The sequence below is a fragment of the Camelus dromedarius genome, chromosome 31 (genome assembly GCF_036321535.1).
Source record: "Camelus dromedarius isolate mCamDro1 chromosome 31, mCamDro1.pat, whole genome shotgun sequence".
In the NCBI taxonomy this organism is placed as follows: domain Eukaryota; kingdom Metazoa; phylum Chordata; class Mammalia; order Artiodactyla; family Camelidae; genus Camelus; species Camelus dromedarius.
In genome coordinates, this window is record NC_087466.1 from 15,759,490 (window position 1) to 15,771,716 (window position 12,227).

General features: G+C 45.9%; 1 protein-coding gene across 1 annotated transcript; it reads right to left on the minus strand.

Moving 5' to 3' along the window:
- Positions 1-143: 143 nt before the first annotated feature.
- On the minus strand, positions 144-6,416 carry PLA2G1B (phospholipase A2 group IB). Its single transcript, XM_010995268.3, has 4 exons — positions 6,306-6,416; positions 3,557-3,716; positions 2,907-3,034; positions 144-356 (listed from the first exon to the last, which is right to left on the minus strand). The coding sequence occupies exons 1-4, from the start codon at positions 6,337-6,339 to the stop codon at positions 241-243; spliced, it is 438 nt and encodes a 145-aa protein (XP_010993570.1). The 5' UTR covers positions 6,340-6,416; the 3' UTR covers positions 144-240.
- Between the last annotated feature and the right edge of the window lie 5,811 nt (positions 6,417-12,227).

Consider the following 12,227-nt stretch of genomic DNA (forward strand, 5'->3'; position numbering starts at 1 on the left):
ACAGAGTAAATCATCAGTGGTACTCACTTCCTGGAAATATCCCTCTAATTCAGCTCCCAGGGCTGGAAGGAATGATGCTCACAATGAACTAGGAAGAGATTTCATCACGTTCAGTAGGCAGAGAATAAAACAATCTCCAAATGTGAGGCCTTTCAACAAAGTGCTTTATTGGAAGACACAGTGTAAGGTTAAGGCCATGAAGCAGGTAGGGATGACACTTTCCAGGGGCAATACTCAGCTCTAACAGTACTTAGCATCCAGATCCTTGTGCTGCTCGTTGTATGGGGCCTTTGAGAAGCAGATGGCAGCATTGCGGTCACAGTTGCAGATGAAGGCCTCACAGGCATTGTTTTTGCCTGGAAAAGAGGAAGAGCAGAGAACTGAGCCAGGGTGGATCATGCTTTGTACAGTCTAGAGGCAGGAAGAATTAACTGAAATGATCTGGTGGCCATTCCACTGGTGCAAATTTAGGGTTGACAGATAAAGCAAATAAAAATAATGGCATTTCAGATAAACAATATTTGGGACACAGACTAAACAATCACTCCTTGCCTATCTGAAAATCAAATTTAACTGGACAGCCTGTTTTAATCTGATGATCCTAGGTGTGACAGCTGCTTTTTGAAAAGTCCTGTCTATTTCACACCTCTCAGTGAACTCACTGCTTTTAAAACTTGTATAGCCACAGAGCTCTGATAACATTGGCAAGCAGTTGCAAATCATATGGAAAACACTAAAACATATACTCGAGGCAGCAAAGTGTTGTACATTTCAACTTAGCGAAGTTTCATAAGCCAATCTCTCTACTTAAAAGCACATATTTTTAAAATTACAGACCATCCTTACAATAGAATATTATACAGACATTTCAAACAATTAAGTATGTCTATATGTGGAAATGTTTCTAAGCTATTTTATTAAAGGAAAAAATAGGTTATATATACCTAAAAATTTGAAGGGTGATACATCTAACTGGTTATCTTGGCTATTAGGATTATAAGTGCTTTCTACTTTTCCATGGCATATATTTCTGTAGAATTTGAAATTACATTACTTTGGCCTTGTTTATTTTTAGAGCCAAAAGAAGCAACAAAGATAACATTTAAAATGCATTTCAGCTTTTAATTATGTATATCTGCTTACCTTCAATAGTCTCATTGAAGTTTTATCTCTCTCGGATCCCTTCTTTTAAAAATCACAAACGTTTTCCTTGCTTACTCCATTAAAGCATAAATTAGCACTTAACTAGATTACGAAGTATGCACAATGAGATAATTAGTTAGCAAGTTGTTGTTAATCATGTGAATAAACACCTTCTGATGCAGGCTCCTTGACCTGCTTTTGAGGGGAGAAGCCAGCTGCATTAAAAAGAAATTATTTGCAAAAATGTGTGGGTGGGTGTGTGTTTTTCCCCTCGGGAGAGGGTCTATAGCTTTTATCAGATTTGTAAAGGAGCCTAGAATTCATAGAGGGGAGCTCTTGCTGATCAAGTTGTAGTGAAAAAAAAATCTGATTTCCCACACATTTGGCTTTCTAAAACGGAGCACAACTGAAATCCCTGTTACCAGGGGACCAGGTAAGCAAATTAAGCCATCTGATGCAGCGATTAAAGAAGTAACAATGAAGACTATGAGGCAGTATAGAAACATGGTCATAAGAGGGTGATGAGTGAGAGAAAGCAGAATGCAAGATTGTATCTAGACTGTGCATTCATCAAACATTTACTGAACATCTACTGGATGCCAGGTACTGCTCTGGATTCTGGGGATACAGCAGTGAATTAAACAATGACCCCCGTTTCTGTAGATCCTACTTTCTATTGGAGAGATAACAAGTGAAGAAATAACATAAATATATCAGCTGTTGAGAAATTCTGTGGAGAAAATAAAGCCAAGAAAAAAGAATGCTGGAAAGATGGAGGGAGTATGTATGTGATTTAAATGAACGTGTTGAGGGAAGACATCTCTGAAAAAGAGACATCTGAAGAAAGACCTGGAAGAGGGAGTGACTCAAGCAGACATCTGGTGGGAAGGGTTTCAGGCAGAAGGAGCAAAGGGCTGGAAATGGGCATGTGCCTAGCCACGATTAAAATGATATAAGCCTTATTCCAAAAATCAGGGCAGAAAGGAGCAGAGAGGCATGAAACAGTTTATTTGTTAGGGTGATGGGGTGCCAGGTAGTTTTTTTTCTTAGCACTTTGGGAGTTGGATTATGGTCATTCCACTGTTGTTTGTACAGTTTTTAAAAAGTGGGACCTGTCTGTGAGTGCAAAAGGAAGGGCAATGAAAATCCTGAATGCTGGTCTCACACGACCGTACCCTGCACCTCTCCAAATTGTCTGCTCTTCAGAACCACCTCCATGGAGGGACACATTTCACTCTGAGTGCTGCATAAGCTAGTGGTTAAGACTGGAGCCTTTAAAATCAAAAGCGACTGAGTTCAAAATGCCAGCCCCTACTCATAAGTTGTGTGATCTGGGGGCAAGTGACTTTTCTTTTTTGCAAGTGACTATTTTTGAGCCTCAGCTTCCTAACCTGTAAAATGGGTTTAATAAAACCCATCTCATATACCCACCTAGCCTAGTCCCTGGCATATAATGAGAGCCTAGTACATGCTAGTTCTAAGATCTTTCGATGAAATAACAAAGCAGTATGGCATGCAGAAGCAGAAGCTCTGGAGTCGTATAGACCTGTGTTCAAAAATCAGATACCACCATTTGTGAGCTGTGTGTCCTTGGAGAATTGGAAAGGGGACAATAATAGTACCTATCCCATAGGGTTGTTGTGAGGATTAAAGGAGGCACTGTGGGGCACCAAGGGAAAGATTGAACAATGATGGCCATCATTACTGTTATTTCCCCCCATGCCTGCTGAGGGCCTTTGAGCCAACAAGGTGGGTAAACCTACTGTTGCAGGTGATCTCAGTGTTAGAACATGAGAATGAGTAGCTGTTGGTGTACGGGTTGTCCACGATTACTGCACAGCTGTCCAGTTTCTTGGCTTCTGTGTAGCAGTTGTCATGTGTCTGGCAGCACCTGGAGAAGAAGATGGACAGAGCTGAGGCAGGAGCAGGAGTAGGGCAGCTGGTCAGCCTGTATCCGCTCCTTCAGGAACAGGTGGGGATGTTTTAGCTGACATGCTCTGAGACGTGCTGGTCCTGTGGCTTGAAAAAAATTAAGTCATTTTCTCATGTTTACTGAAGGTGATTTACAAAATGGTTGCAGGAATACAGTACAAGCTTGTATTCTGAAGATGCTGTGATCGGTTTGACCACTGGTAGGAGATTGAATCCTAGCAGCGATGTTTTGTGTTGTAAAGTTCTGCCACTAGAGGGCAGCAGCATCCACTACTTTACATCTCTGACCTGCTTTCTGTCGCTAATAGGGAGCACACGATTCGGGTTCTTCTTGGAATATATTTGTTTATATGACAGGGTGTGATAGTGTGTTATCCTTAGCAAATAGGCAAATCTTCTTTCTGTGCCTCGAGAGATCCTTGGCTGGTGCCTTTCCCCCATCCCAGGGACATTTTGCTCCCCTGGCAGATCCATCACTCACCTGTCCAGTTCATCCACTGGGGTGCCTGATCCACCCAGGCCACAGTAGCAGCCGTAGTTGTTGAAATCCAACAAGGGGCTACTGTCGGGTATTTTGCACTTGATCATGTCGCGGAACTGCCACAATGCCCGCGGGCTGACACCGCTCCCGGCAGCGCCCACTGCAAGAGGACACAGCCAGAGTTCCAATCCGTCCTAGTTGGCTACAGCGCCCCAGGTGCCCCACTGCCTGCCTGCTCTCTCAGGCCCACGCTGGTCCCCTGACCCCAGCCAGCTGCCTCCCCTGAAAAGAGCTGGACACAGGAATCTGGTAAAGTGAGTATGGATTTTTTAAAACCAAGACCTTAAAATACATATATACATTAAAAAAAGTATACATATAAAATATATATTTGAGATAAAATTCACATAACATAAAACTCATTATTAACCAAAGCGTACAACTCAGTGGTTTTTAGCATATTCATGGGATTGTGCAACCATCACTACTAATTCCAGAACATTTACATCACCCCCAAAAGAACACCCCATTAACAATTCCTCCCCTTGCCCCACTCTCCTCTGACAAACACTAATCTGCTTTGTGTTTCTATGTATTTGCCTATTCTGAACACTTCATATAGATGGAATTGTACAGTACGTGGCCTATTGTGACTGGCTTCTTTCACTTAGCTTCATGTTTCTGAGGTGCATCCTTGTTATAAAATGTATCAGTACCTTATCCTTTTTATGGCTGCATAATATTCCACTGTACAGAGAGACCACATTTTGTTTATCCCTTCATCACGTGATGGACATTTGCATTGTGTCTACTTTTTACCTATTTTAAATAGTGCTGTTATGAACATCTGTTTACTAGATTTTGTGTGAACACACGCTCGTTTAAAACTATCCCCATTATTTATCCAGCAACTATGTATTGAGCACCTACTATGTGCCAGTCACTGCCCTGAGAGCTGGAGCTACATCCATGAGCAAATAAAAAAATCTGTCACCTCAATGAGCTTACATCCTTGTAGGGGAGAAAACCAATAAGCAGTAAATGTAATAAATAAGGAAATCAGACATTAGAAGGGAGAAAAATTGAAGCAGGGTAAGGGAATCTCAATGAGGGTTTGGCTGGCAAATGGTAGGGGTGAGGGGGCAGGAGTGTAAGGAATAGTGAGGAGGCCTGTGTGACCTCTGTCCTCAACAGGACAACCTCTTTTCTGCCTCAAAGCCCACGTGCCTTACCTTCCCTCTGCCCCACACGTTGGTCAGCTTACTTTTCAAAAGGCTGGAACATCTTGGTTTCAAAGCTGCTTCTTTAAAAAGGCTCTTCCTGACCTGCCCCCCACCCCGCCAAGCTAAGTGGCTCCTCTGTTACCACTTTCCTTAGGTTTTTTGCTTCATCATATCCCTAACAACCTGTGTCCGTCTAGGTATTTAATGTGTCCCTCTCACAGGACCATAAAGTCCTCAAGGACAGGCCTCATGGATTTTGTAACCTAGGGCTTGACCTTCAGTCTGACACAAAGAGAGCCCTCAATAAATATATGATGAATTAAATAAATAAAATCATCAATACATGAATTAAAGAAAGTGCCTGGCGGGGGAGGGTATAGCTCAAGTGGTAAAGCACATGCCTAGCATGCACGAGGTCCTGGGTTCAATCCCCAGTACCTCCACTGAAAAAGAATTTCTCTATGAAATAAGTTTTAAAAGTCTGCCTCTAGTTAAGTGCCCAAATCAAGCACAAGGCTTGGCACAGCAGACTCGGGGAAGCAAGCCCCTTTTACCCCATGTGCAGAGCCCTACCCTGTGAGATTTGGTGCCCTAAAGAGAGGACGGCATTAAGTGATTTTAGGATCCTGTCCAATCAGCCGTGAGTGTCGTCTCTTCGCCCCATGCCTGGCCCTTCCTTTCCTTGATCTGCTGTGGACACTGGAGCTGCTCCACGTGCTTAAGCTTCAGGGTGAAGGAAGGGTGGCAGCTAGTTGCTCTCCCCAATGCAGCCTCCCCGGTGGCAGCCGACAGAGGCTGTGTCCAGGAGCCTGCTCAGACAGGAGTGGCCTGGCTACCTTGGCCCCCCTCCAGGACCCCCTCCTGTTTCCCTCCGTGTTCTTTCTCTCTGATCCAGCCAGCTGTGCTCTTTGCAGAGGCCAGACCTGCACAAGTCCCTGCTCATGCGTGTGTGCATGTGTGTGCTCCTCAGAAGGGGAGCAGGGCTCGTTCCTCTCTGAGTCCCCAGTCTCAACCCAGAACCTTGGAGGCTCTGATACCATCAATGTTGAATGAACAAATGAACCATGGATCAACGAGGTAGGATTTGAATTCTGGGGAATTCTGATTCCATTAATTCATTCAATAAATGGTGCAAACAATACTCTCCCTGCTCTCACGGAGCCCATGCTTTGGTGTGGGTGGAGGGTAAAAGGGGAAATGAATCAATAAGATGCAAATTGCTGGCAAAGGCAGGGACAGAGAAGACCTTGTACCCAGGCCAGATGGTAGAGAAAAAGGAGGGGGGCTGTCTTAGCTTGGGTGGACGGGGTAAGCCTTTCTGAGAGGAGGGTCACCTGAGTTCGAACTTGAGGTTGAAAAGGTCAGCTTTGGGGGGATTTGAAGAAACCCCAATATGGGAGCTCTTAAGCCCCATAGTGAGCCCTGAAAAAGACCCCAAATCTGGCCAGCCCAGGGGCCTGTGGCCCCCATTGCAGAGGAGAGAGGTCTCAGCCCAGGAAGGGGTGGAGCTGGGGGCACTCGCCTACCCGTGAGCAGAGCAGCCAACACGAGGAGTCTCATCTTGCTGTCAGGCTGGCGAGTGAGGAAAAAGACTGATGTCACCGAAGGCTTCCCTGCTTATAGCTGCCCCACCGCCCAAGATAAGGCTGCAGTGTTTGCTTTGCTCCCTGCTGACTCTGGGTTGGCCTTGAGCCTGCCTGTCATGTAAACAATCCTGAACAACAAGCAAGCCCTGCCAGCCGGGGGGCCCTTGGAAGCAGTGTATGTATTTGACATCAGTGCTTTTGAATGAAAGGGATTATTTCTGGAGTCACATGTCTTGGAATCTTGACCCTCACACCCATCCCTCTGCACTCAGCACAGCTTCATCATTGCCTCTGTGTGTGTGTGTGTCGGGGGGGTGTATGGGGGGGGTGGCAAACTGTCAACCCTGTTGAACAGCTGGCAGCAGGGGGTCGGGAAGGAACTGACTGCTGCCTCTATGTCTTTTCATGTGCCTGAGTCGTGGGTCTCATTGAATGGTCCTATCACTCATGCACTTTGCAGGTGAGAAAACAGGTTCAGAGAGGTGAAGCAACTTGCCTCAGGCCACACAGCTAACAAATGACAAAGCAGGGGCTCAAACTTAATGTAAGCATGTCTGATTCTAAGGCACACATTTTATTTTTTTTCCCACTCCATCAATACCACTTTCCCCTCCCTATTTCCCACTGTGGGTTGGTAAGAAAACCCTGGGCTTTGGAGTTCCAAAGGCTTGGATGTAACTTGTAGAATAAAAAAGGTTTTTGAAGGGGAGGGTATACCTCAAGTGGTAGAGTGCATGCTTAGCATGCATGAGGTCCTGGGTTCAATCCCCAGTACCTCCTTTAAAAATAAAGAAATAAGTAAATCTAATTACCCCCCCCCCAAATTTTATCGATCTCTATAGATTTACCTAGTTTAGATATTTCACATTATATATAATATTTTATAATTGGTTTGCGTGGTGCTTTCCCATTTGGTTCTGATCTCTGCAATAACCCTGTGAGTTAGGGAGGCTGTATTGTTTTTATTTACCTATTCAGTTATTTTTTTTCTTGAGCAGAGGGTCCCCGCATACCCTCCTGCTACCCCCCCAACCTCTCCTATCATTTCACCTATGACTAATATCTTCTGTTAGTATCGTGCACTTATTATGATTAGTGAACCAATATTGAGATCTTTTTCTTATCAAAAATAATATTAATAAACTCAGGCCCATAGTTTATTCAGACTTGCTTAGTTTTTATCAAACATCCTTTTTCTGTTCCAGGATCCAATCATATTAACTTCTTGTGTGTGTGTGTGTGTCCATATTAACTTCTCATGTCTCTTTTGGCCCCTCCCAGCTGTGGCGATTTCTCTGCGTCCCTGTTGTTGGGGCCCTGTTTTGAGGGATACTGATCAGGTGTGTCATAGGATGCCCCTCCACTGCAATTTGTATGATGTTTTTCTCACGTGTAGACTGGGGATTGGTTATGGACTTGGGGGAGGAAGATCACAGAGGTAAAGTGTCATTTTCATCCCATGGCCATGGTAGGTTTCATCATCTCTTGTCTTGGGAGGCATATCGCACAGTGCTCTTTTCAGATAAGAACTTCCAGGTGAGGCTCAGCCTGAAGTAGAGCTGGAAATGGCTGTGCCAAGACTTGAACCCACACCTGCCTCTTCCCATTAAACCCTCCCCTCGCCTTGGGCGAGGCTGTGGTGTGTGTGAGTCAGAGCAGAATCGACTGGCCTAAGTCTGTGACCTCTGCTCATGCACTCCAGGATTTTAGCTCTCTGGACTTTTCCCTTGAGCATCTGCTGGGGCCAAGAAAGAAGAAATCAACTTGGAAGGGCTTCCCTGTTTCACCCCAAATCCAGGAGTCCCAGGAAAGCTCCTTCAGCTAAGGAGATAACACCGAAACAGCGTTTAGAAAGCAGATGGGGAAACCGAGGCCCAGAGAGGGGAAGTGATTTATTTGCTTTGGCCTGACTCTGCCCCTGTCTGACCTGGGGTTCAGGCCACCCGTGTCTCCATAATTGCCTGTAGACGTTCTGTATCTGTGCAATATGTTAGCCATTAGTCACATGTGGCTATTTAAATTCATTACAGTTAAATACTATTGAAAATCAGTTTCTCAGTCCCACTAGCCACATTTCAACTGTTCTATAGCTACATGCGGCTAAGGGCTGTTGTACTGGGCAGTGCAGATACAGAACATTTCCGTCATCACAGAAGGTTCTATAGGGCAGCAGTGCTCAGGGTGTCATGGCAGTGCTGGTCTCAGTGCTGGCCCAGAGGTGAGGGAGGCCTGCGGGAGCTACTGGACGGAGAATAGGGTTAGCTCAGGACCCCGCACCAACCCGATGAATGGTTCTGCCTTTGCATCCCTCAGAATGAGTGAAGGCTGCCCAAGGAAAGGGGAGACGTGGCCAGAAAAATGCTACGTCCCTCTTACCTCTGTTCTTTGGGGTGAGAAAACAGAAGAACAGACACTGCTCCTGTTGGGGGTGGTCTGAGGAAGGAGAGATAGCTGGTACTTCAGCATCTCCTAAGGCTAATGGTATTAACTACCATTTACTGGCTGCTAACTAGTCCAAATTTCACGTTAAGAACCTGGCACAGACTCTGAAGCAGGTCCAGTTACAAACTCCACTTTACAGAGGAGATGATTGAGGCTCAGAGAGGTTAAGGGACTGCCCCAAGGTCACACAGCAGGACCAAGATGTTAGTTGGATCTGCTGCTTATGATACCACAGTATCACCTCGTGACAGGGAACTGTAGCAGCAGGTGGGAGTGCCGAAAGCCCTTTGAAGCCAGGAGGAAGTTTAGTGCTGCCGGATTCCCTCCTTGCCCCGCCCTTCCCCAGCCAGCTGGAGGCCTTCCCCAAGGGCGGGCTGGACAAATTCCCACATGTAATTCATTCTAGGACTCAGGCAGAGCACCTGGTAGGAGGGGGGTCAGGCTGTTCCTGGAACCCTCTCCCCCTGGGAAGAGACATGCTCAATGTGACAATCCAAACCTCTGCAGGGGACACAGAGGTGGCAGAGGAATGGACCTGGTGAGTCCCTTGGCAGCCCACCAGGCCCCTACGCTTTGTACCGTGGCCAGGTGCTGCTGCCCCACGCGCAGGTGTGCACAGCACAGCTTCTCCCAGCCTGAGAAAAATACACTCTCCAGTGGAAAGAACAGCTAAGTATAGCTTCTCGGCTCCTTCAGGTGATGACATACCCACACTCCAGCAAGGTCACATCTGCCGGGCCCCTGGAGGACAAGGCTCCACCTTCCAGGAAATGCTTAAAAGCAGCTACCAGCTACCATTTGCTGAGTGCTTCTACATGCTCGGCCCTGTGCTAAGAGTGCTTCGTTTTATTTTAGCCTAACAACCATGTTCTGACATAGTTATGATTGTTGTCATCAGCTGGAAAGTAGTGGAGAGAGGATTTGAACCTGTGTACCTGCCTTAGTCCAGCACTGAGCCCAGTATGTGGCTGTTGGGAGACTGGGTTTAATTTGGCTAGTGTCACCCTAAGGTGCTGATTCCCATCCCTCCTCTTATCACTCTCCAGTTGCATCGAGCTCCGCTGAGAATATTTCTCAAACTGAGCACAACCACCAAGGAAGCTGACCTTCCTCAGAGCCCAGGTCTTCAGAAACCCAGGAACTCGCCCCAGCTCTCCGCTCCCTCTCCTTCCCCCACCCCCCACCCCCACCGCCGTCCCCATCCAGTCCCAGCCTATGTCTAGCTCTCCAGCCACACCCTTCTTTTAACCTCCAGTACCTTGGTCCACACCCCAGCATCTCTTGCCCGGATGGTTGCAGCAGCCTCCTCAGTGTCTCTCTGCTCCCCTCCACGATGGCAGCCCTCAAGGCTGTTCCCCACTGTGGAGAATCACGACCTTTTCAAATGCAAACCTGATTACATTACATCATCACTCTCCCACCCCACTGCCTCAAACCCTCCACATCTTCCCAGTGGCTCTTATATAAGCAACAAAACCAGCCTAGAGGCCCGGTCTAATCTGCCCCTCCCTCCCTTTCAACCTGGAGCTGGGTGGAATACCCTCTCCTCCAGCCACAACGAGCCCTCTCTCAGCTCCTTGATTAAAGGCCTCAAGCTTCCTCCCATTTCAAAGCCTTTGCACCTGCTGGTCTCTTCTCCTGGTACGCTCCTCCCCTCCAGCCTTACCTAGTTAATTCTTACCCTCTTTCATATCTTAGTTGAAATGACCCCCCCCCCCCGCATTTCCAGGCACCTGAGGAAGCCTGGTATTAATAGCAGTTACTATTTTTTTTAAATTTATTTTATTCTTTCTTGGGTGGGGAGATCATTAGGTCCATTTATTTGTTAATAGTTTTTATTTTTAATGGAGGTACCGGGGATTGAACCCAGGACCTAGTGCATGCTAAGCACATGCTCTGCCACTTGAGCTATACCCTCCCTCCAATAGCAGCTCCTGTTTAGCAAGCACTTAGTTTGTGCCTTGCCTGGTGGCGTGTCCTCCGTACCTGCCTTCCCATGTAACTAACAACCACCTGAGTTACTGCCAGCATTTTCTTTTCAGATTTTCCTGTAACATAAAGCTGATACTCCCGTAACATTAAAATTAACCACTTAAAAGTGAGCAATTCAGTGGCATTTAGTACATTTACAATGTGTCACCACCAGCCTCTAATTTCAAAACATTTTCATCACCCCAGAGGAAACCCCTTAACCATTAAACATTTACTCCCCATCACCGCCCCCAACTCCAGCCCCTGTCTCTATGGATTTACCTCTTCTGGATTTTTCATGTAAGTGGAATCTTACCATATGTGGCTTTTTACGTGTGGCTTCTTAATAATTCCTGTTAATAGATGAGAAAATTGAGGCTTAGAAAGGTTGAGGAACCTCTTCAACGTCCCTCATCTAGGAAGGGGAGGAGCTGGGTGTTGGAACCCACACATCTAACCATTTGGTGATACCCACCCCAACCTGAGCTGAATTTCCCGTCTTACCCTCTCAGGATTCTCTTTGAGTTAAAGGCAAACCAGAGCAAGAGGTCCAATGCTGAGCTTAAAAAAAAGGGAGGGGGTAGAATATACATAACAAAATTTACCATTTTTAAGTGTACAATTCAGCAGCATTAATTATATTCACAATGTTGTACAATTATCACCACTATCTATTTCTGAAATGTTTTCATTACCCCAAACAGAAATTCTGAAAACACGAAAAAGTTAACTCCCCATTTCCTCTTCCCAGCCCCTGGGAACCTCTAGTCTACATTGTTTCTGAGTTCACTTATTCTAGGTACCTCTAATGTGTGGAATCACACACTATTTGTCCTTTTACGTTTGGCTTCTTTCATTTAGCATCATGTCTTCAAGGTTCATCCACATTGTAGCAAGTCTCAGTACTTCATTCCTTTTTCTGGCTGAATAATAGTCCACTGTATGGGTACACTATACTTATCCATTCATCTGTTGATGGATACTTGGATTGTTTCCACCTTTTGGCTATCGTGAATAATGCTGCTATTAACATTGGTGTACAAGTGTCTGTTTGAGTCTCTACTTTCAATTTCTTTGGGTATATACCTAGGAGTGGAATTGTTGGACCACGTGATAATTCAATATTTAGCTTTCTGAAGAACTACCAAACTCTCTTCCACAGTAGCTGCACCATTTTACACTCCTACCAGCAATGCACAGGGGTTCCAGTTTCCCTACGTCCTCACCAGCACTTGTTGGCTTCCGGCTTTTTGATGATGGCCATTCTAATGGGTGTCAAGTGGTATCTCACCGTCAACTTGAAGCTTTGAGGCTGGTTACGGAGTTGGAGACGGAAGCTGGGCCAAGTGCAAACCGAGGACTGTTCCAGGAGGAAAACAGAGTACTGTCGGGGTACCTAGACCCGAACGCACAGAGATGCAAGACACGAACTCAGCCCCATTTTCAAAT